The sequence below is a fragment of the Myotis davidii genome, unplaced genomic scaffold, assembly GCF_000327345.1.
Source record: "Myotis davidii unplaced genomic scaffold, ASM32734v1 scaffold292, whole genome shotgun sequence".
In the NCBI taxonomy this organism is placed as follows: Eukaryota; Metazoa; Chordata; class Mammalia; order Chiroptera; family Vespertilionidae; genus Myotis; species Myotis davidii.
The window spans coordinates 5,047,105-5,071,793 of NW_006285042.1; the positions used below are offsets into that span (position 1 = coordinate 5,047,105).

At 37.4% G+C, this 24,689-nt stretch overlaps 1 protein-coding gene across 2 annotated transcripts in view; it reads right to left on the reverse strand.

Moving 5' to 3' along the window:
- Positions 1-8,986: 8,986 nt before the first annotated feature.
- Positions 8,987-24,689, reverse strand: part of FBXO30 (F-box protein 30) — a 22,515-nt gene continuing 6,812 nt past the window's right edge. The window contains exons 2-4 of one of the 2 annotated variants that reach the window (XR_001512488.1): positions 20,597-22,656; positions 9,731-15,572; positions 8,987-9,530 (exon numbers count right to left, since the gene is read on the reverse strand). Coding sequence is in view for 1 of the 2 variants with exons in the window: in XM_015558523.1 (XP_015414009.1) it covers positions 15,369-15,572; positions 20,597-22,633 (2,241 nt within the window). In the remaining variant the exon portion in view is untranslated. Of the gene's footprint in view, positions 9,531-9,730; positions 15,573-20,596; positions 22,657-24,689 lie in introns of those variants that run through there. The other variant, XM_015558523.1, reaches the window with a different exon arrangement.

Sequence of the window (24,689 nt, forward strand, 5' to 3'; positions counted from 1 at the left end):
CTCCTATGGACATAGCATTGCTCAGCTTTTCCTTTTAAATATTTTTCATTAGTGTCTTTTTTGCCCCATCCATTATTACTGCCTCACATAGCTGCAAAGTTAAACTACCACTGATTATTTTCAGTAAATGTCCCTGGATAAAGGCTGCTTACATCGGGTGAGCTCTGAATCAAGTCAAATAAAGACATGCATTGCAAGTGGAGTTTGCCAGGAAGCTGCCAGGTAGTTTAAATGGCTACGTTCCTCTGAGAATGGGACTTTGAATGACCTCCAAAGCCACTCTGCCCTTTCCAGTTGCTGCTAAGTTGCTGGCTTTCACCATGATTGCAAGCTGTGGGTTTTCAAGATTTCCATGGAGCTTGAGAAAGGGAGATGGGATTAGGTAAATTAAAATGTCCCAAAGATTGCTGTTCTTACTGAGATTCGGCCATTTTCTTGAATAAATGCTCCCTGGATATTTTTTGTTAATTTCCCGAGTTAGAAAAATGTTAATTTTGACTAGATTTGCCAATATTCTCATTGCTTTGGTAGAAAAGAGGGTATCTGAGCTTCTTACTCTGACATTCTCAATGATGTCACCTCCATACATTGCAGTTTTAAACAATGAAATAAAAGTGTCTGCGCTTTTTACTCTAATAGTACATATTACTTAGAGGTTTCATCTAGTCTGTGAAGGGCAAGGTCTCTTGCTTCCCCCCGCCCCACCCCCGCCTTTCCTGAAGCTCTTCACTTTGCTGTTTCATTGCCCACGTGCACCTTTACTAGAGAGAGGAAAAAGAAAAGCAAAGAAAATAAAACTAAAAGTGACCTTTTACTTCTCCTGAGTTGCTGTGGTAAAAACAAATTCATGAAGATCGAGTTGAGTCTGATGACTAAATGAGAGATTTTAAATAACAAGATGTATAATTTTTCATGTTATTTGTATCCTCTATCATCATATGCTTTAAAAAAAGTGTTAAAGTTACTCATATCCTAAGTACATTATCTACTGAGATGTAGTCTAGTAAAAATGATTAATTCAACTTAACTTTGTTTTCAGGTAATTTCCAGGGATGCAGGAAAAAAGCAAAATAAGGAAGCAATCAGACAAGGGCGGGAGACGGTCCTCACAGAAGTCTGAACTGGACTGTCCGATAAGTTGGTGTCATAAAAAAGGATTGTGCTAGTTTAAGCCACATATAATACATAACAAACAGCCATAAAAGGGCTTGGATTAGAAACTATATTGAATGGACCATCTGCAAAGAACATTTTGTAGAATAACTGGGGGGAGGGGGGAATTGAATATGTCCTGGATGGTAGGTGGGATAAAAATTTACTGAAATGAAAAATATAAATTATTGATTGGAAAAAGCAACTAACAAAACAATATTTACAGTATCATTTGGGCAAAAAAAATAAAAGTTAATAAAAAATCTAAACATATAAAAACTTAAGTATTAAGTGTGACTATCATTGGGTGATGAAAGTTTGATGCTAATACTTCTCATTTTTACCTATACTTATCTATTTTCCTATTTTAACATCTTGCAACACCTATTTCTTGGACCAGCATTTTTATCTCATGTTCCCACATTGACAACATTTTTGATGATGTTCATTTTCAAAACTTCCCAAGAATATACTTAAATTATTCATGATGTATCTTCTCTGTGATACATCAGCAAGATTGACTCTATGAAAATTCCATTATCACTTTTGGCAGTATAATCTGTATGGATTTTAAAGCAATATTTCAAATAATTTCAGGCATTTGTTACTAACTAAGGAATTCATTTAATTTGTAAGCAATTTTGACCACCTTTGCCTTCCTCAGAAAATGTTTCATTTGAAGCCTGACTCTCAGGGCTTCTCTCTCATTTGATCAAAGATTTACAGTGGAATTTTCTGGCTCACAGACACAGACACAGCGACAGCTTTTTTATTTATGTTTATTCAATATCATTATTTTTTACTTTAATTTTTTAATTTATTGGAGTGGCATTGGTTAATAAAATTATGTTTCAGAAGTTTACTTCTATAATACATCATCTGTATATTTACTGTGTGTTCAGCACTCCAAGTCTCCTTCCATCACCATTTATCCCCTCTTTACCTTTCCTACCTAGCCCCCATTTCCCTCTGATAATCACCATACTGTTGTCTGTCTATGAGAGTGTTTGTTTGTTTTTGCTTAATCCCTGCACCTCTTTTACCCAGACCTCTTCCACTGTCCCTTCTGACAGCTGTCATTCTATTCTCTGTATGAGTCTGTTTGTTAGTTTATTTTGTTCATTAAATTCCATATGTAAGTGAAATCAAATAGAATTTTCTCTGACTGGCTTATTTCACTTAGCATAATAACTTTCCAGGCCTGATAAATGTTAACTTCCCTGTGATCCATTTTCTGAAGAGTCACTAATGAACTGAGCCACATAGTAGTTTCCTGTGAATGCCGCATCCATTTGTGGCTAGGGTTCAGGATCTGGAAAAGAGGCTGCACACAAACGAACACACTAGACAAGAAATATGAATTTAGAAGGCCTGGAGGACCAGGCGGAAAACCTTTCTCTAGTGGAGAGGCTCCCTGAAGCCCTGGCCCTGTTAGCTTTTATTCAATTTTAAAATACATATCTTGCCCTTAGTTAGGCAGGCAATCCGGTAGCAGACAGACTATCTTAAAGGTCAGTAAATATTAGTAAAGATTTACTTTGAGACTATTAGGTCAGGATATTGCTTGAGCCACCATTATCTTGACAGAACAATGGGTGCATAGCTTTAGCCCTTGCTAAAGCTCAAGGTCCATCAGCCTTCCAAGTTCCTTGTTGCACTTTCATGATAGTGTTGACAATGGATAGCTTCCAGCAGTTTCCTACTTGTAAAATGGAGATAAAAGTTCTATTTCTTTTTTAAAAAAATATTTTATTGATATTTTTACAAAGAGGAAGGGAGAGGGAGAGGGATAGCGAGTTAGAAACATTGATGAGAGAGAAACATTGATTCAGCTGCCTCTTGCACGCCCCCTACTGGGGATGTGCTTGCAACCCAGGTACATGCCCTTGACCAGAATCAAACCTGCGACCCTTGAGTCTGCAGGCTGACACTCTATCCGCTGAGCCAAACCAGCTAGGGAAAAAGTTCTATTTCTTTGGTCCAAGAGACTTGAAGTCTTCCTTGCCCCCTCTTTTTCTCTTACACTTTGCTGTCTCCATTGCTAAGCCCCAGGCTCCAGTCATCCCTTCCTGTGCCTGGACTGCTTCCTGCAATAGTCTGGAAATAGGTTTCCTCACTTCTATCCCTTGTTCCACTATTACCTATATTCAATACAGAGCATGGAGCAAGTCATACTGAAAGCCATGTAATGACTCTGCATTTCACTAAAAGTAAAAGCCAAGTTTCACAAAACTTTCAAGGCTCTCCATGATCTGGTCTCCCGTGACCTCCTTCATCATCTCTCTTACTGGTTCCCCATCACTCATTCCTCTCCAGCCACACTGGCTTTCTCCCTATTCCTTAAAAATACTCGGCACACACTTGTCTAGGGGCGTTTGTACTTTCCGCTACCCCCTGCCCGGAACACTCTTCCCCTGGACAGCCACCTTGCTAACTTCTTCAAGTCTTTGCCCAAATGTTATCTTCTAAGGAGGCTTTCTCTGATCACTTTTAAAAATTGAAGCTGCCACTCATCCCCTTCTTCTGACTCCTCTTTCTCCTAGTCTTTATCTTCCATAGCATTTCCTTTCCACAGTTTACATTTTACCAGAGATAAAGAACATTTCATAATGATAAAAGGATCAATTCCTCAGGAAGACGTAATAATAAAGGAGACTATACCTATTAGGAGCTTCAAAATACCTGAAGCAAAAACTGACAGAACTGAAAACAGAAATAAATCCATAATCACAGTTGGAGATTTAAACGCCCCCTCTCAATCATTGACAGAGCAAGTGCAAAAAAAGTCAGTAAGGATATGTAACATGTGATGACATTTACTAAGTGCTGTAGCCCCCACTGCAGAGTCCACATTCTGTCCAAGCAGATTTTTCATCAAGACTGGCCCCTAAAATAAAAGTCCTGATAAACTTCAAAAGGTTGAAACCTATAGAGTATATTGCCTGAACACAATGGAATTAGAAATCAGTAACAACTATTTATAAAATTCCCCCAACTTGGAAATTTAATAATTTACTTCTAAACAAATAAGAGAAGGAATCAGAGGGGAAATAAGATAATATTTTGAATGGAATGATAATGAAATAAAAACATATCAAAATTTGTGTAACTGAGGCAGTGATTAGAGGAAAATTTATATCTTTAAATGCATATATTATAAAAGAAAAATGTTTGGAATCAATGATCCAAGTTTCCACAGTAAGAAGCTGATAAACAAAGAGCAAATTAAACCCAAGGCAGAAAACAATAAGGCTCAGGGGCAAAAAAAAAAAAAAAAAAAAAAAAAATCAAACAGTATGTAATAGACAAAAAAGAAGAAAACTGACAAAGCCAACGTTGATTCTTTGAAGAAAATTAATAAATGCATAAACTCCTATCACAAGTAGTAAAGAAAAACAGAAAAAAATAAACACATTACTAGTATCAGCAATAAAAGATGGGCCTTGACTACAGATCCTGTAAACATTTTGGATACTAAGGAGTCACTTTTCAACCACAATGCTCCCCTGCCACAGCTGCTTCTCTGCCCTGAGCAGCTCCTCCCTGCTGTCCTTACACGAGAGCTGCTCCCCACCCTTCCCCACAGCTGAAGCAACCTTCAGGAATGAAGTTCTCGCACCCAGACCACATTGCCACTGAGAAATCCAGCAGGCATGAGTTTGTGTCATGAAATTCTCCAGCTCATCACATACCTTCAGAGCTTCCTGACTTATCAAAGGTATCTCTTCAGGGCTATTCTCCTAATTTTAAACCGGACATCTTAACTGGTGCTCTATGTGGCTCAGTCCCCACACTCACTGAGTTACATTCAAGGAAGCAAGGATCAGAAGCCAAGAGGTTGTAGAACAAGAATTCCAAGCTTGATTTGTCTCTCCCCCAAAACATGAAAGGATTCCACATCATAAGCTACATAACATTGCCTGAAACCACCTCCCCAATCCTCTCCTACCGTTCAGATACCCTGGGCTCTAAATTTTCCTAAGCTTTCCCCCACTCCTCAGGCCTTGCATTTTGACATCATAAGACCCCAGCAAACAGCCTCGAGAGAAACATCTCACTACCACTTCTGCATCTCACCGGACCACTGTGAAAAAGCTACAGGCTCTGACAACTTCCTGGTCCTCCCTTGAGCCCAAGGAGTTAAACATAGAGGCCTTTTAAGAATGTAATTCTCGCCCTAGCCGGTTTGGTTCAGTGTATAGAGTGTCGGCCTGCAGACTGAAGGGTTTCCAGGTTTGATTCCGGCCAAGGGCACATGGCTGGGTTGTGGGTTCAATCCCCTGTAGGGGGCGTGCAGGAGGCAGCCGATCAATGATTCTCTCTCATCATTGATGTTTCTATCTCTCTCTCCCTCTCCCTTCCTCTCTGAAATCAATAAAGAAATATATTTTTATTAAAAAGAATGTAATTCTTTTATTCTGACTCAATTTCTTTCAAGCAATTCTTTATGTAAATTTTCTGGAGAACAAAACCTGTTACTTTTTTGTTCTCCAATTTGAAAAAAAGAATAAAAAGCAGAGGATATTTTGAACTGGCCCTAGTTTTTAATATTCAGGGATTTTTGTCACAGAAATCTAAAAAAGGGAGGAGGGACTATCGAATATGTGATTGATTTAAGTGACATGCTTCCCCTGTTCCTATATATACACACTCTCATTTGCAAGATGACTTTACTGTTCTTCCTGTTGGGAGGTACCGGTAGAGTCTATTTCTCCAAGCCCTGAGTTGGGGTTGGCCATATAACTGCTTTGGAAAATGGGACATTAACAGTTGTGACAAGCAGAGGCTTGGAAAGAACTGGCACTTTTCAGCTTAGTCTCTTGCTGTTCTTCCTACTGCCTGGGCTAGCCTTATGGTTGATGAGAGACGTGTCCTAATCATGCCCATCACCCCAGCCAACAGCCTGCCAACTGTCCAAAGTGTCAGTAAGGCTGTCTTAGATTTTCTGACCTCCAGCTGACCCATCTGCTGATCATAGATGTGTGAGCCAACCTGGCAGAGGTCAGCCGAGTCAGGCCAGACCGGAATAGCCCAGCCAACTAATCATGAGGTAATTAAATTTATTTCGAGGCACCAAGTTTTGGGGTGACATGTTACTCAGCAAAAGCTAACTGAAACAGCATTAAAAATTACTCCATCATGTTTTGATTAGTTCAACAGATGCCTCCTGAATGCCCTCCGTAAGGCCCTCTGCCTGGCACTGGGATCCAAAGCCAAATAAGACAGTTTGTACCTAGAATGGTCCCCAACCTAATAGTAGTATAAGGATACTAGCAAATAGATAATGGCAGTGCAGTGCGATGAATAATGGGGAAAGGTATGATTTAAAAAATGGAGACATAGACAAGCATGATTCATTGGCTTGGGATGATCTAGGGGGGGAAAAATAGGTGACATCAGAATTGGATCCTCACCAATTAACTAAAGTTTACAAGGCAAGTAAGTTGGGGAGGGCATTCTAGGCAAAGGAAAAAACATATGTAAAGGCTCAAAGACATAAAATGATATAAAATGTTGCAACCTGAAAGGGATGGAGAAATGATGACGAAGAAAATACGGTTCAAATAAACTGTTTGGAAAAGAGTCCTAGCTATTGTAGAAATATCACAAAATGAAGTAAATAAGAAATCACTAAAGTGCCCTAACCGGTTTGGCTCAGTGGATAAAGCATCAGCCTGCGGACTCAAGGGTCCCTCCCAGGTTCGAGTCCGGTCGGGGGCGTATGTCTTGGTTGCGGGCACATACCCCGTGGGGAGTGTGCAGGAGGCAGCTGACCAATGTTTCTCTCTCATCGGTGTTTCTGGCTCTCTATCCCTCTCCCGTCCTCTCTGTAAAAAAAAAAAAAAAAATCAATGAAATATATTTTTTAAAAAAGAAATCACTAAAGTGAAAAATCACAATAAACTTGTTTATGAATTATCACAATTATTTTCCTTCCTCCCACTCCCTCTGACGTTGGACCCTGTTGCAGTAAGTAAAGCTATTGGAATGCAAGTCTCCTCTTATCCACTTTATGGTTATTCTGATAGTTTACAGTGCCTATCAGCCTCATTCTGTTAAGCTCATTTAATTATACTTATTGTTGTTCAAGTTGGAGCATATGCACACCTTGATTGGCATATATACCCCCAGTGACATGAGAGGCACAATTATTTGCAAAGAAATGTAACATTTTAAACATTGATTCTAATCAACAATTTTCCAAAGTCAACCCCTTAAAACAAACACAGTGAAAAAGAATTTGCTTAAAATGCAGGTGTCCCCCACTTTTTTAAGATCCATGTTACCTTACTTCACTTTTATGGATGACTCCATCAGTATTGTCTGCTAACAAAAGAAATCTGAAGCTTTTTGCATTTGTTGTGCAGCATCTGTTATAGAGGCAGTAGCACCCCGAGCAGAGAGTGGCCACCCAGCTCCTTTCCGGGAAACACACAGCCTCTCAGCATCAAGCCCCACCGCTCTGACCCGAGTCTGTGAGCATCTGTGCTTCATCTCCGTTTATTTGTACATTCATTAACAAGATGTGTCCTAAGGTATCAGAAAGGCCTAAGAGAGTTTGTAAGGGTGTTATGCTTAGTATAAAACTGGGCATAATTGTTTCCATTGTTGTGAATAAAATGAAAACACTGTGCGTGCATTGAGCTTGCCTGCGTTCACCATTCATACTACTTATCCACAGAGAAAGAGCATCATGAAAGCTGCTGAAGTTACTATCAGTTCTGCTGGTAGCAAAGTGGTCTCTTAGTAGGCATCCAGTAATGGGTAAAATGTAGTCTGTTGCTTAAGTGGATTGATGGATGTTCAAAGTGTGGTATCCCATTAGGTTATACTTAAGGAGAGATTGGTTAACCTTTTTAATAAGTGAGACTACACTGTACAAATATTATTTCTACTTTTATAGGCTGTGTTTATTACATCATACTTATTTTAGGTTTTATTGGTTATTTGGTATGATATCATAGGTTACTTTTTGGGTCTGGGAATGCTGAAAATGTTTTTCATATAAATTAATGGTAATTACTTTTTCTCTCTCCGTCATTTCAGCTTGTGAAAGTTTCATAGGAAGGTACGCTGAACTGTTGGATGGTGGTGGTGGTGGTGGTGGTGGTGGTGGTGGTGGTAGGGGGGAGGGGGATGCTGTAATTTCCTCTTTCCCAAAGTCATGTTACAGTTAATTGTTAATGAAAGCATTCCTCAAGTAATAGACTATTTGTGGTCATGTGTATTTTACTGAGAGCTATGGGAAGAACCATGTAAGGTGAATCTCTGTCTAAACCAGCCGTGGGCAAACTACGGCCCGCGAGCCGGATCTGGCCCGGTTGAAATGAATAAAACTATTGAAAAAAAAGACCGTACCCTTTTATGTAATGATGTTTACTTTGAATTTATATTAGTTCACACAAACACTCCATCCATGTTTTTGTTCCGGCCCTCCGGCCCAGTTTAAGAACCCATTGTGGCCCTCGAGTCAAAAAGTTTGCCCACCCCTGGTAAACCATCTCCTTCTCTGGAAATTGCCCATTTGTCCATGTATCTAATGTAATTACCAGATACATAGGAGGAGGAGGAGAGGCGGGAGGGAGAAAGGGGAAAGGGAAGAAGTAGTCATTAATTCTTGTGTAACCGTAGGCATGTCACAGCCTTCCAGAATCAAGCCTACACAGTGCAGGGCATGGATGCTCAATAAGTACTCGTTGAATGAACACGCTGACAAACTCAGCTTCAATTTCTCCAAATATAAAATGCGAAACTAAATGGGCATTAAAGTACCTACCAACCCCAAGATTCACATGTTTTTCCCACAAGACAATACAAAAGAATACAAAATATATACAGTAATTCAATTTATTAATTTAGTCTTATCTAACACATCATTGTATTTGTTCTTTAAAAGGAAAACAAAGTATAAAACTATAAAAATAATCCTGAAAATTATTTATAAATTTCTTCAAAGCATGATATTAAATACGGACCTTTAAATTGACATGTGCCACAAGGAATCATAAAAAAATGCAAAAGGTGAAAAATGAACGTTGACATTGAAGCCAATTACTGTCACAGTTGTACAATTCAGTGGCATTTAGAAAATTCACAATGTTGTGCAATCCACATTATCTGGTTCTAGCATATTTTCATCACCACAAGGAAACCAGTACCCATTAACAGTCACTTCCCCAGCTCCTAGCTGATTAATCTGATTTGTCTCCATGGACTTGCCCATTCTGGATATGTATTTCATATAAATGGAATCATACAATAGGTGGCCTTTTGTCTCTAGCTTTTCACTGAATACTTTTTTCAAGAAAAACCATATCCATTCACATTTAAGAAGAAAACACTTATTAATGTAAATTATCAAAAAGAGATATAATGACCTCTGAGGTAACCATTAATCTGATTTGTCTCCATGGACTTGCCCATTCTGGATATGTATTTCATATAAATGGAATCATACAATAGGTGGCCTTTTGTCTCTAGCTTTTCACTGAATACTTTTTTCAAGAAAAACCATATCCATTCACATTTAAGAAGAAAACACTTATTAATGTAAATTATCAAAAAGAGATATAATGACCTCTGAGGTAAGTAAAGGAGTCAGTGCAATTACCTTTCAGAATGCAATTCAAGTGTTCAGGATTGACTGGTGCTTAAACACTGATCAAATGAACAATACAGTTTTAACATTTTAAATGTAACATAAAAATCTTTAGAATTCATGTCCACCAAATTATTAATCATTCAAAGCAATTCATGTCATAGTTTTCATCACAAAACTATTGGAATGTAGGGAATTAATACCATTCTCCACTTTACTTCAAATCTCTAATACAGGTAACAATTTTTAAAAGTTATCAATTGATATGAAGCCATCCATTTGACATAATTAAATATTCACTGGATAGTTCTACTCTTGACCGGATGCAGTACCCATGATGGCTTCCATTTCTATGGTTTGGTTTCTTTTAATTAAATAATACGGTTAAACTTGAATACTTCAATTTTTCCATACTACAAATTTTTGAGCTGAGATACTTTAAAAGTTGAAGTTACTTAATAAAATGTAAACGTATGGACAAAAATTACTAATCACAGGCTGATTAGCAAAACTAGGTTTTTTGATCACCTGGTAAGAAAATTCAAGTTATGGAATAAAAAGCAATAATATAAATTAATGGGGTGGGGGGGGTTCAATGAAAAAAGCATCTAGAGAATAGCAAAGGGCAGGGTCTCCTTTTTTCAACTTCAATCTTTTGAGCAATAACAAATTATTGCTACTGTTCTTATATTAGACCACTGAATAATGATAATGTAACAGTTGATGTTACTCTTTGACTGGCATAGAAATCTAACCAGTCAGCCCTTCTGCCAAGGAATGAACCAAGACATATAAACCTATTTATCTGTTTAAGGATATTGTCTTGAGAAAATTCTAAATTTATATTAGAAAAAGGTAAAAAATTAAACCTGATTTATCTGCTTTTACTGGGAAAAAATAATTTGACCTGATGATTTTGCCAATCTTAAATAATTCAAAAGAAATGTTGTCTTATTACTTTCAAACACATACACTATTACCACCACTAGAACTAGCTATGCATTGAAGAACCATCTCCTATTTGCATGCAAATGGACTAATAATGACTTGGGGGTGCTTGAGATTTTATTGGTGTTCGTGAAAAAAGAAACATATTTCCCTTGTTTTTCAGTTTGCTTTAGAAATGCTTTTCTTCATAGTAAAGACTACTCACTTCAGTCCAGCAAGTCAAAAATATTTTAAAAATATATAATAGATTCATATCAATGAGTTTCTACTGTATTTCTATAAAGCATTTTAAAACTCATCCTTTTAACCTATTTCTTTGTAGTTCATTAATGAAAAGTCACTTCCCACATAATACATTGGAACATCAAACATTCTGAATAAAAAATGTCAGTTTTGAAACATTCTAAGATTTAGAAAAAAGCACCTCAAGATGTATCTCCATTAATACATCTCAAGATATATTAAAATCTACTTGGCCAATTTATGGAGATTATACATGCAAATAAATATACATATAAACAATGAATTTATAGAATGTTACTACTCACAGGTGCAAATACTTGAAACCATTTCAGCAAAAGACACTAGTTTTTGCAAAGGATTTTCAGAGCAACATACCTTACTTAGTTTCTACTTTTCTTTTTGGTATTACCCAAAACTCTTTCTGAACACTTATTAGGAATCAAACATTCTAGGCAACGATATTTTCCAAAGTAATTTCCTTATATCTAAATGTCCTTTCTCTTTCTGTATTTGTAAAGTAGAAAAATGAACCATGCCGGGGCACATTTCTCTCAAAATACCTCCACACTCATCAATACCTAAACTTGGAGAGCCGCAGTTTTCTACCCATATATTGGAAACTTAAAGAACATCTTTTTGAACTTACTTTGATCCTTTAAATCAAAGTAATTCCACGGAAGGCGACTTTAGAAAGAAACCATTCTTCTTTCCTTATTTAGAAAGTTTACTCCTTTAGAGTTGGCCTCTACTTCTACAGATGTTTTTGTTTGAAATCAGATTTAGATCAAATCCTAAGGAAACCCATATTGAATTATTTTAACACAATGGACAAGTCACTGATGAGCTGATTTTGTTTAAAGGCATAACTAATATTCTCTTCCTAGGCCTCATGAGCATGTTAAGTAAGATTACTTAGAACAGTATTTAGCTGATCAGCCAAACACATATCCAAGAAATTCTTTCCATCCAAAGCTTAGTCCAGCCTTTTGAAAGAATGGGCCAATTGCTTTCCTTCTGCTGCAGTTCTAAACACCCACCTCTGCAGGACCCAGTCATATCACCTTCTAATGTGGTGTCATGCATGAAACACACAGTTTTATGTTTGCATAACTACTCCTTAGACATTTTTAAATATTAATAAACCCCATTCTTAAGTTGAGATGCAAAACTTAAATGTGTTTTGCGCCTAAATGCCAAACAATGCATTCAAACCACCAGAGGTAAAAATCTGTTATCAATATAGTAATAAAACTACCCTGTCTTCAAAGAATATGAAAGTTTTATTGACCCCATTATCTTCAATGTTACTATGATCCCAATACCCAATGTTAAGGGATAGCAAACAGCAACAATATTGATGGGGTATGTATGCAACACATGGTCAAAGACCAAAAAAGATTTTATGCTATTGATAAACTAACAATTCAACCTTTAAAATCCTTCATTGATAGGGTTGAAAGGATTCCTACAAATATTTTTGTAGGGTTTAATCCAGTATTTATCTACTTCTACACTCTTTACTTATCCTAGAAATCTAATACATTCACATCACTCTGTAACCACTAAACAAGAGAAAAATTGATAACTAGGCTAAATGTAAGTGCTGATGAACTGTAAGTTGCATTACAATTTACCTTGAACAGAACACTAGTAACAGTAAATTTAAAATATTATAAATACTTTAAAATGTCCAAAAACCATGGTACCCAATGTATTTTCTCACATGGTTATAATATTAACACAACTATATCATTTAACTTAACCATTAACTCATAATTTTGGATTACACATGTATATACATACACACATTTACCCACTCCAGTAACACATCAAGAGAACAGCTGGCATGTTCCAGTCTTTCCTCTAAGTTGTCATACTTTACTGTGAATCATAATCACGTGAAGGTCTTTTGTTAAAACAGATTGCTGGCTCCAATCCCAGAGTTTATGGGGGAGGGAGGGAGGGAGAGGAGGGAGAAGGGAGGAGAGGGAGGGAAGGAACTAAAATAACAGGCAGTTCTGAGGAAGGAGACAGCAGATAAAAGTGAATTCAGATTATTTCCCTCCATCCTACACTTGCCACTTTATCTTGATGGTTAGCAAAGACTAACAAAGACTTCTCAAATGACAATTCACTTGGATGTCATACAAATCTTTTCATGCTTACAAGGCTAGATAAATTGTGCCCATTACAAGTTTTAGAAAAATAATAATGCCAGAAACTCTTCAGCCTTTCAATACCCCACAGGTGGGACTACTTTCAAGAAGACACTGAGGGGGCACAGAAAGCTGATAAACTTCCCATATTAAAAAAGAAATTTAATGCTCACCAGTAAAACATGGGTGAGTAATAATCAACAAGCAGTTCCTGTAACATGCAGAAACATACTCTACAGAAACAGCATGACTGTGTTTGGAATTTGTTAAACAAGTATTAAGTTTTATTTAAATAAAAGTTTTCCTTTTTAAGTTACTGAGCCGCATAGGGAAAATATTAATTTTATTAGAATTTGAACAAATGTTGCACAAAGAACACATTTTAACAAAACAGTATGGTGGCATAACAAACAAAAAAGAAAACAGCCAATGATGTGTAAAAGAACTAAACGGTGGAAAAATGTTAAATATCTCATGATCCAGTATGGAAACAAGAAGTCTAAACTTAAAACCCAAGGATTTTAAAAAGCACAACCATAAAACAAAAACTTAATGTTTGTGCTATCCTAACCAGACACATTCTTCAACAAAACTTTAAAAGGCAGAGTTATATTATTTGATATCTTATTTCTGACGTTTTCACAGAAATAGAGACTGGTTATGTCCTTCAATCTCAGTTGAAAAAGAAAGTATAAGCACTGAGAAATAAGTATTCCACTAATTAAAATGACAGGTGAGGTGAAACAATTGATTAGACTTTAGTGCTATATCTTTCAACAATAATAAGGTCTTGATTCAACCAAAACAAGTTTTAAACAGTTTAGAATTCTTTTCTAATGCCCAAGGAATGCCTCTGCCCAGCCTGATTGCCATATATGGGAATCAAGAACGTAGTAACAATAGAGCACTCTCAGGGACAAGTGTAGGAAGAAAAGATACAATAGAGTTTTGATATTTTATAACAAGGTAACTTGTCACCATTTCAGACTACCAAATGCCAGAAGTTACTTAAAACAAATTATTTAAATACATGTCCCCATCTTTGCAATTTGTTTCTAAATACTGATACATTCATTTTTTAAACTGACCACATCAGGTTAATAATAGTATTAATAAATTGGAAAGCTATAATAAAATAGTTCAAGAATAGGTCTTTGAATATTTTTCTGTTGTACCTTGATCTTTACACAAAGATGCAGTTCTTACTTTTTTGATAGAGAAGGCTATAGGAGATTAAACTGGAACTGTTTTAAGGAGATTGTCAACCACAACAGGTTTCTGCATTTCAAGATTGTCATCTTACAAAGATACCAAATTTCACATTTTCAAATGTCTTAAAGCAACAGAGTTGTGATTTTATTTAAACATCAAAAAGCAAAAATTTTAAATACTTATAAAAAAAGGGAAGCCCTTTGCATTCTGAATGCTTTAAATTTATTTACACAATATGCCCAATTCAAACTTAAAATGAGGTATATTTTCTTCTCTACTAATATCGACTACCTAGCAAATAATACCATGAACAGCTTCAAATTAAAATAAATTCACAGGCTTTTGTTTGTTTTGCTTTAACCTGTCATATAATATGTTGCCAGTCTTTGGATGTGGCATCTAACAAAAAGAAAGTTGTGTATGAACCACTCTATGAAGGAGAGCTGTAAATACATACAGTGAATACATCTTTGTGAATTATTTTTAAAATGTAATAAATGGCATTACCAAATAGTCATAATTTTAAATATTATATAAGTATATATTAGAAACCATCTACATGTCAACAACTGTATAAAGGGAGCATTAGAATATAAAATCTTTAGAAGGATCTTATGTCAATGTTTAAGCAACTGAATTTTTCACCTGAAAAACCTATGTGCAAAAATGTGAATCAAAATTTTGCTTTTGAATGTATGGGTTGCAACCCACAAAAACATGAGGAAATATGTTTGGTCAGGATCTTATTAGTTTAAGAAGCAAAAAATTTAAGAACCAAAATTTGCACACCATTAAAAATACTAATTCTGAAAATTATGTAGCAAAAAATTAGTTCACCCTGTCCAGCAAGTTCCAAAAGTTTCACACATTTCAAACATTAAGGCAACTTTTTTCCAACTAAACAGTACTTTATAAAAATATATGTCACTTCAAAACATTATATACACAGTGACAATAAATTTAGCTAGTTGTAATCTTTAATACATTAATAAAGTGTCACATATTACAAAGAAATTATACTAGGTGCTTGCATATATGTGCAAGTGGAGTTACAGTTTTTAAAGTACGGGTTTTAAAACTGAGCGCAGTGAACGTCCTTCTTTCGTGAGTTCTCGTGTCACACACATGCATGGCAATGGGATGGCTTCCTCCCGTTTCTCTACAATATTGTAACTGCACTTCTTCAAGTGGTCAGCCATGCTTAGGATGTCAGCAAATTTCCATTCATTAACAGAACAAAATGCAGTACTGAATCGCCACACCTACAAGAAAATTCTGCTTCAGATTTAAACAAGTCAACTGACAAGTATTGAAACACACTTCTTGCTCTAATTGTATGCATTACTACTATTAGAGAAATATGCAGTATAACGTTTCAAGTAGGAACAAAATTGAAAAGTAGTAAATCCATTTGGATACAAATCTGTTAATCAAATATTTATAAGACAAATTGCTTCTATGACATTATGACTTCAATAAATAAGAGGATAACCAAAAAGAAAATAAAAGACAAAAACCAATATTAAAATCACATCTGCCCTGGCTGATTTGGCTCAGTGGATAGAGTGTTGGCCTGTGGCCTGAAGGGTTACAGGTTGATTCTGGTAAAGGGCATATACCTTGGTTGCAGACTCAATCCCTGGCCCCAGGTTGGGGCGCATATAGAAGGCAACCAATCGATGTGTCTCTCTCCTATCAATGTTTCTCTCTCTTTCTCTCACCCTCCCTTCCATTCTCTCTAAAACCAATGGAAAAATATCCTCAGGTGAGGATTAACTTAAAATCTATATATCACATCCAATGTGGCTTATTAAGCAAATTTAAAAAATCATAACCTCATGAATTCAGAACTACACTATTCGCTAATTCTACCTAGTTGGCTATATAGAGCTATCCATAGTCTGGAGAAATAGATAACACACTTTTTTATCCAGGTTTTTTTACCCATCCCGATTATGCTTATATGAAGCACACTGAAAAATACTATAGAATACTGTGTCAAGGTACCTTATCTTTTCACTCTTTTTAAGTATGAAAGGTACTTGGTAATGTTAAATACAGGTACTTCAATTTATTCAAAATGTTTCTGAAAATTTATATAGAAAGAATTTTTGTAAAATGAATCTTATTTTGCTCTATATCATTGTAAAATGTTCACCTGCTACCCCTGTGTCTGATGGTAGTAAAAAAAAGGGGGGGAGGTGGCGGGGGCTACTTCCTTCCCCTTTTGGCCACTCAGCAGCTCCAAGCCCTGAAGTACTGTCATCATATTAGTCTAGCAATGAGTGTTGTGGCCCCCTTGCATCTTCTCAAGTAAAAAAAACAACTACTTGAACATGGGTAATAAACATATATGGAGCAGGACAGACCTGGGTACAAGCATGAATGGGACTAGACAAGGCCCAAACAGTCTAGCTAAAGCTCATCGGTAAGCAATGTCTAGTTAGAGAACACAGAATAAATGGTAAAACAGCAGACACTCTAGAACAGGGGTGGGCCAACTTTTTGACTCGAGGGCCACAATGCGTTCTTAAACTAGACCGGAGAGCCGGAACAAAAGCATGGATGGAGAGTTTGTGTGAACTAATATAAATTCAAAGTAAACATCATTACATAAAAGGGTATGGTCTTTTTTTTTTTAGTTTTATTCATTTCAAATGGGCCGGATCCGGCCTGCAGGCTGTAGTTTGCCCACGGCTGCTCTAGAAAGTAGCAATAGATTTGAGGGAAGCCCTCAGAACTCAGTAGAGCTCAGGAAAGAATGATAATGACTTCTGGAGTGGCCAGATGCCTTCAAAATTCTGTGTAAACAGAATTACTTTTTTAGTTGACAATAGAAGTTACCAATGTTCAGCACACAAGGTACTTACTTGCTATACTCCTGAGGGATGTATCATTTACCCTAGATGGAGTTATTTACCTGGAGTCAGTGGTTTAGACCAGCAGTCGCCAATCAGTGGTCTGCAGACCACTGGTGGTCCATGAGGTCCGGAAAGTTGGTGACTGCTGGTTTAGACTCTAGAGCAGGGGTGGGGAACGTCCAGCTCACAGGCCGTATAAGGCCCACGAAATCATTTGGTCTGACCCTGTCAAGGCATTAGGGGTGAGTTAATTAAATGTTTGGCCAAATATAGCAGGCTAATTTTTAAGTTCATAATTTTGTATGGCCTGCGAATGATGTTATAAATATTCAAATGGTCCTTGGCAGACAAAAGGTTCCCCACCCCTGCTCTAGAGAGTAACTACCAATAGGCATTCTAGATTACAATTACCCATACTCATGAAACTATGGGAAGAATTAGGAGTTTTTGTTAAGCTTCAGCAGAACGCTAAAGTTAGCCTCCTTATTTCCACATAGCTGGAGTCTGGTGAAACAAACTCAGGAAAAAATGGATGGCTCCCACCTCCTGATGACAAAGTTTCTTAGTAGTGGGCCAATTTTTCAATCAAGTATTTCTCAAGTACTTCGTGCCAGCTATATGGCTGGTGCAATGCTAGGTAGTAGAATATGTTGGTTCCTAGAGAGCCTCCCTTCTCAAGGAACTTACAGTCTAATGAAAGAAACAATTTATTAGTGAATTTCAAAACAGCATGGTGAGTGCTTTAGTAGGGATATATATAAAGGAGGGGTATTTAATGGGACACCACAAGGACACAGAGCAGAACGTTCCTGAGTGGGGTTCTAAAAGGCTTAATTTGAGGAAGCTAAGATCTGAAGAGTAAGCAGGATATAGCATGGATATGAAGATCACAAGCTTCAGAGATAGGTTCCCTAGGTCTGAATCCATAGATTAGCTGGACAAGTTACTGAACCTCTCTAAACTTCAATTTCTTCTTCCATAAAATAGGGACAGTAGATTAAAAAAACTAACAAAAGTAAAATGCTTATTAGCCCACTGTCCAGCATATTGCAAGTGCTCAAAGGCCGTAGGCAAGAAAGAAAACATCAGGCAACTGCAAGTAAATCAACATGACTGAAACGGAGGGTAGTAAGAGGAAGCTGAAGAGGTAAGGACAAGATTATAAAAAATCTTAAATGTTTCATTAAGGAGTCTCTATCCCAGGGCAACGGATAAACATTTAAAAAGTTTTTAAGCACTGCAGCTTAAGAACTGTATTTAAGATGACAATGTTTTGCCCTAACTGGTTTGGCTCAGTGGATAGAGCGTCAGCCTGCAGACTGAAGGGTCCCAGGTTCGATTCCAGTCAAGGGCATGTACCTTAGTTGCAGGCACATACCCAGTGGGGAGTGTGCAGGAGGCAGCTGATCGACGTTTCTCATCGATGTTTTTAACTCTCTATCCCTCTCCCTTCCTCTCTGTAAAAAAAGAGAGAAAAGAAAGAAAGAAAGAAAGAAAGAAAGAGAAAGAAAGAGAAAGAAAGAAAGAAAGAAAGGAAGGAAGGAAGGAAGGAAGGAAGGAAGGAAGGAAGGAAGGAAGGAAGACAGAAAGAAAGAAAAAGATAAAGGTTGTCCCTCTAGTTCTTCTGCAAAGAATATGCTAAAAAGAGACACAAATGGAACCAGAAACCCAGTTAGGAGGAGGCTATTGCAGTACTCCAGGAGAGAACTAAAGGTGTGACTGAACTAGGGAAATGGTCATAGAAACAGTAAAACAAACCTGGTAAGTCTGAGAAGGAAGATGCTGTAGCAATATGTGATTATGGGATATGGAAATAAAGAGGGAAAATGGGAGTCAACTTTAACTTTCAAATTCCTACTCTAGGCAATTTGATAGAAGATAATGCCACTTTATGAGATTAAGAGAGAAAGAGAAGTGGATTAAGTTGGACATGCTGAGTTTGATGAAGCTGTGAAATAATCAAGTGGAGATGTCCAGTAAACGGCTGTATATAATGGTCTGGTGGAGTAAGACAATGGCCAGGACATAGATATGTGAGTAGTAAATAATGGCAATTTAAACTCCAAGTGTAGGTAGATTTTCTGCAGGAATAGAACTACAGAAAATATTTCATCTCATTGGTCAAAACCAGTGGGCAAGGAAAAAAAGAAGCCAGGAGGCCATATCAGAGTTCCATGCCAAATGGGAGAAAGACAACAAATCATCTGGAAAATGAAAATGAAAAAAATACACACACACACACACACACACACATATATGTAGCAAGTATTAAAAGTATAAAGTTTCTGCCTTAGGAGAATACAGAAGTAGAAGTAGAATTCAGAAAACTGGAGCAATGAGTGAAAGTAAGAGAAAACCTAAAGATTGTAAAAACAAAGTAGCCAAACCCCAATGTGAAATTTATCAAATTTTTCTCCACTTTATAAAATGCAAGGTTCCATAATATAGAAGTTCTGAAATGAACACCTACAAAGATATCTATAATACCTGCTAATTTCTATTGGATTGTGCCTCCAAAAGAAGCTGGTGTGCTTCAGTGGTTGAGCGTCAACCTATGAACCAGGAGGTCATGTCCAATTCCCAGTCAGGGCACATGACCAGGTTGCAGGCTTGATCTCCAGTCGGGGGCTGCAGGAGGCAGCTGATCAATGATTCTCTCTCATCATTGATGTTTCTATCTCTCTCTCCCTCTCCCTTCCTCTCTTACATCAATAAAAACGTATTTAAAAAAAAAAAAGCTGGGCAAAAATAGGTGTCACAGGAGAAAAATGGTGGAGCCAGGATTTATTCCTGGGTCTACCTAAATCCCAGCTCAAGCTTCCAATATGCAGCACTCCCTTTTACTGTACTAAACCCAGAGTCCCACCACAAACATCAAATTCTACTGCCCCTACTCTTATCTCACCTTAATACATAACCACATCCATCCATTTATGTCCACCTGCCCTCAAATACTGAATTGATCACTTAACTAGTAACTTTTTTCTCATCTCTCCCTATTTAAGTTCTACCTGAAACAAGCAAATCCTAAGAAAGAAACTGCTAAGAATGGAAAGAAAATGCCAATTGTAAGCAGTAAAAAACCTTCTTCTTGCTTCCCCCATTGTCCTATGGTGAAAATGTTTCAGATGGAGTCCAAATTAGAAGGTGGTTAACATGGCCACAAATGGAGTTGTTACAGAAGAACTAAATGTATACAAAACTGCTTGATTAAAGAAACAGAAGTGGCCTCTGACATATAAGATTAGAATCTAGTTCTCGGACGTCTGCAGTAAATATTGATTATGACAATTCTAGCTATCTAACTGTCACATTGAGTTAAGGTTTAAGAATGATCTATATCAAACATTTTTTTATTAATTCAGCAACATTAAGTGCCTATTATATGTCAAATAAGGAGATAATACAATTAAAATTAAACTGACCTTTTCTTTTATCTGCCATGATGAATTTCCTTCTGGATACTTCCTTTTTCCCCACTGCAGTATGACCATTCCACGAGACTGAAGCAAGCTGCCACACACATCCCTCATTAACTTGGATACACATGAAAGCTGGCACAGACTGAAGCCATCGAGAAAGCCTGCAATATGTTGCAGAACCTCAAAAGGAAGACCACTTAGATGGTCACTATGTAATCCCAACACACAGTTTCTAGCAGGCTCTTCTAATACTGTAGATACACATGGCTGAACTCCAAATGACCTCAAATGGCGATCATGTATAATCTTTGCTCCTTGTGTTGATGGACAAAATCTACGCTGAGAATAGGTACAGCCATAATATGCTAAAGGACACCTCTGTTCCATCCAGCCATTGAGTCCAGCATGAATGTCACCATGCACATTCTTAAAATGTGAAGAAAATTCTCTTCTTCTAAATAGCTGTCCACAAACAAATGTAAACATTGAACGCTGCTTGGGTTGGTACCTAGCGACACATTCCAATACTAAATCCAGCCCAAGGGTCTGAAAAGGACTTGGATTTGAAAGCTGTGGGTTGGCATGATCACAAGCTGAAGCTGAAGCTATTTCCCCAACCATTGTATTTGTAGCTAATATTGCAGATGGGAGTGAAAAAGTCTGAGTTCCAAAGTCAATGTGATAAATATCAACCATGCGACTATCAGATATACCCCTTCCACCTGGAGAATCTCCTAGACAAAACAGTAATGCTGCTGTGATTAGATCTATTCCTTGGAGACCCATTGGATCTTCTGCAACTTCCAAATCTGATGTATCTACTGCTTTATCTTCCTTTGGTTTAGACCAACATGAATTGGAAAGAAATTTGAATGAAGGTTGACTGAAAGATAAGACATCCACATTCCTCAGGTCTCCTAAGTCTACTTTTCTCCAACACAATTCTCCTTCATCCTCGTCATCTGGCATGAGGATACGCTGAATTGTGCCATTAGGCAAAGCATTAGGTGGTATTACTTCCCTAAGTTGTGCTGCTACTGAAAGTGAATTGGAAGGTTCTGAAGTGCCATCTGATGCTACACATTCTCCATTTATTAAGTTACTTTCTCCAGAATCACCATGTAAATTCTGATTCTGGTCTATGACCTGTGTACATATATTTTCCAAAGGAAGGCCATTACAAAGAGCAGAAGTGTCATAAGAACTGGTATCTAAGTCACATAACAAATCACTTGAACCATTTTGTTCAGGTTGGGCATTCTGATTTGTATCGTTATGGTCAATTCCACCTACTGCTCCTATCTCATCCTCATGAACATGGTCTTGGTCTTTCAAGTTCCTATTCTGTAAGCTTTCTCTGGCATTTTGCTCTTCGTTCATTTCATTTGAGGAAGCAGGAAGATTTGTACTTAACATGCCAATGTCTCTTGTGGCAGTGTTCAGGATATCTAAAGCAGCAGCCAAACTTCTGGTTGTTTCTACAGTAGCTTGATAAAGTGCACCATAAGATTCTTCATCAACAGACACCAAACCATTAGCATGTGGTATCTCTGGAACAGTTGATTTAACTGATATTTGTTCTCTAGGCTGTGATACTTTATCAGTTGCTTTTGACATCATGGTGGCTACTTTGAGAGATTCTAAGAGCATCCTTTGGTCTTGAAGGGCCAAGGCCATATCTAATTGTGCCACTTCATCAACATCTCTGCTTAGATTTTCATATGACTTCCGATCTGCATAACTAACTGGCCATCGGTTCCATTCCATTGTACAGCACACCACACTTGCGGGGCATGTTTCTAGATGTTCAGCAACTTTATTTCGAGCCATTGTAAATGGACATCCAAAGCCACTATTTAAGCAAGGCACTCGTTCAAATGGACATAAAAGTCGATGCTCATCAGCTTTGCAAGAATGGAAGACTGCGCCACAAACCAATGGACAACCAATCAAGTCACAGGAAATCCCAGGCTCTGGTCTAGTCATACACCGTCTACTGACACAATTCACACAGTGCGAATGCTGCAGCTCCTCCTCCATAATGGCCAGTCCAGCTCTGGTTGCTAAGATGAAAAAAAAAATAACTTAGACAAAATAATGGCCAATTTTAAAAATTATTTAATAATGTAAATCAAAGCATAAATCTGGCTTTTATTTTCACCACCACTCATTAATAAACCTGTGCTACTCAGAGGCTCAGTGCTAAATCCAAAGGGCATTTTTTTCTAGACCCCATCTTCCTTGGCCATTATATCATTACTTAGAGGCCTGGTGCACGAAATTCATGCACTGGGAGTGAGGGAGTGGGGTAGGGGGGTCTCTCAGCCTGGCCTGTGCCCTCTTGCAGTCCAAGACCCTTCACTCCTTACCACCCGCCTGCTAGCTGCTCCTTACCGTTCGCTCGGCTCGCTGCCCCTTAGTGCTGCCGTGGAGGCAGGAGAGGCTCTCGCCACCGCTGCTGCATTCGCCAGCTGTGAGCCCAGCTTCTGGCTGAGCAGCACTCCCCCTGTGGTAGCTCACTGACCACCAGGGGGCAGCTCCTGCGTTAAACATCTGGTGGTCAGTGCGCATCATGGCGACCAGTCATTCTGGTTGTTCTGCCATAACAGTCACTTAGGCTTTTATTATATAGATGTTGACTAATTTCTCCTTTTAAGCTATTTTTTCTTAATTTTCATGATGTCACATTTCCCTGTCCCCCCGCCCCCCCCTTAAAAACTCTTCTTCTAAAACACTCCTATTCTTCAGGGACCTATGTAATTTCTTGCTCATTCTTCTATACATTCTCTCCCTGGGTGTTTACAATTTCTCAAAAGCATCAATTGCCACCAATATTCTGAAAACTCATCTATATCTCCTACCCAGATCCCTCTTCCAAACTTCAAATCTCTACAGCTAATTACTTATTATACATCTTTACATGTATGTGGCATAGGCAATTCAACTCAACATTTCCCAAGTTGAAGATAATAATTTTCTGGATGAGATGCTGAATATTAGCCTATTTTCTTCACTTTAGTGCATAAGCTAGCTCTCTGACATTTTCACATAAACTCTATTTTGGTTCCAGATGTCTAATGTAAACTACTCCCCAAATTGCTATTTCTTTTTCTCCAGTTCAGGTTTGATTTTCTTCAAACTAAAATAACAAAAATCTACCAATAATTGGTAGAGCTTTTCTTGAGCAAGTAAAAGAATTATGAATTGATATTATGGTGCTTAATGATGCCAGCAGTGGGAGGGAGGCACACATTTATCAACAAAACTGTATTTTCTAAACTGTGTTTAAAAATTAAAAATTATAAGCTAAATATACCACTGAATATTAACTCTATAAATTTTATAGGTAGTGACAGACCTATAACTTAAAAACAGACATGCTAAAAGAGACCTACTAGAAGAAATGAGAGACTAATTGTGAAAAACATTTGTAAATTAAGCAGAAATTCAAAAAGAAACTTTATTAAGAATTAAGGCCAAAAAAAAGGCAAACTTTGCTGAGGGATTAGATTGTGAAAACAGCTGTAGCTTTCTTTTTTGCAACCAAAGTTCATCTCACATGCTGAAGTAAGCTTGACTTACTGAGAGAAAACTAAAAATACAAGCTGTTCCAAAAGTGACCACTGCTCTCAAAACTTGTAGGAACACTTTATGTTATGTACAAATCACATGACCACACCCGACAGAACACATCTCAAAAAAGTCACTTAATTCAAAGTGTTTAAAATAGCAACTGTTACAAACAACTGAGTTAAATGAAAAAGAGCAACTCTGAAAAGCAAATGTAGAAGGCTCTCAAGCTTCAAAATAAATAGCATCTTGCATACTATTCTACTCTGGGAAAAAAAATGTTACAAAATGAAAATAAAAACACCCACAGCAATGACTCCAAAATATTTATTATTCATTGAAGTGGACTTACAGAGAAGACAAAAGGAACACTAATTATATACCTATTTTATCCTTCTTTACATATGTCTTGTCAATTAATGTCACAATCCTTATAATAACCCAAAGGAAACAGATTCAGAAAGGCTGACTTGCCCAAGGTCATCTAGGATTTAAATCTATAGCTGATCCATGCACATGGACAAAA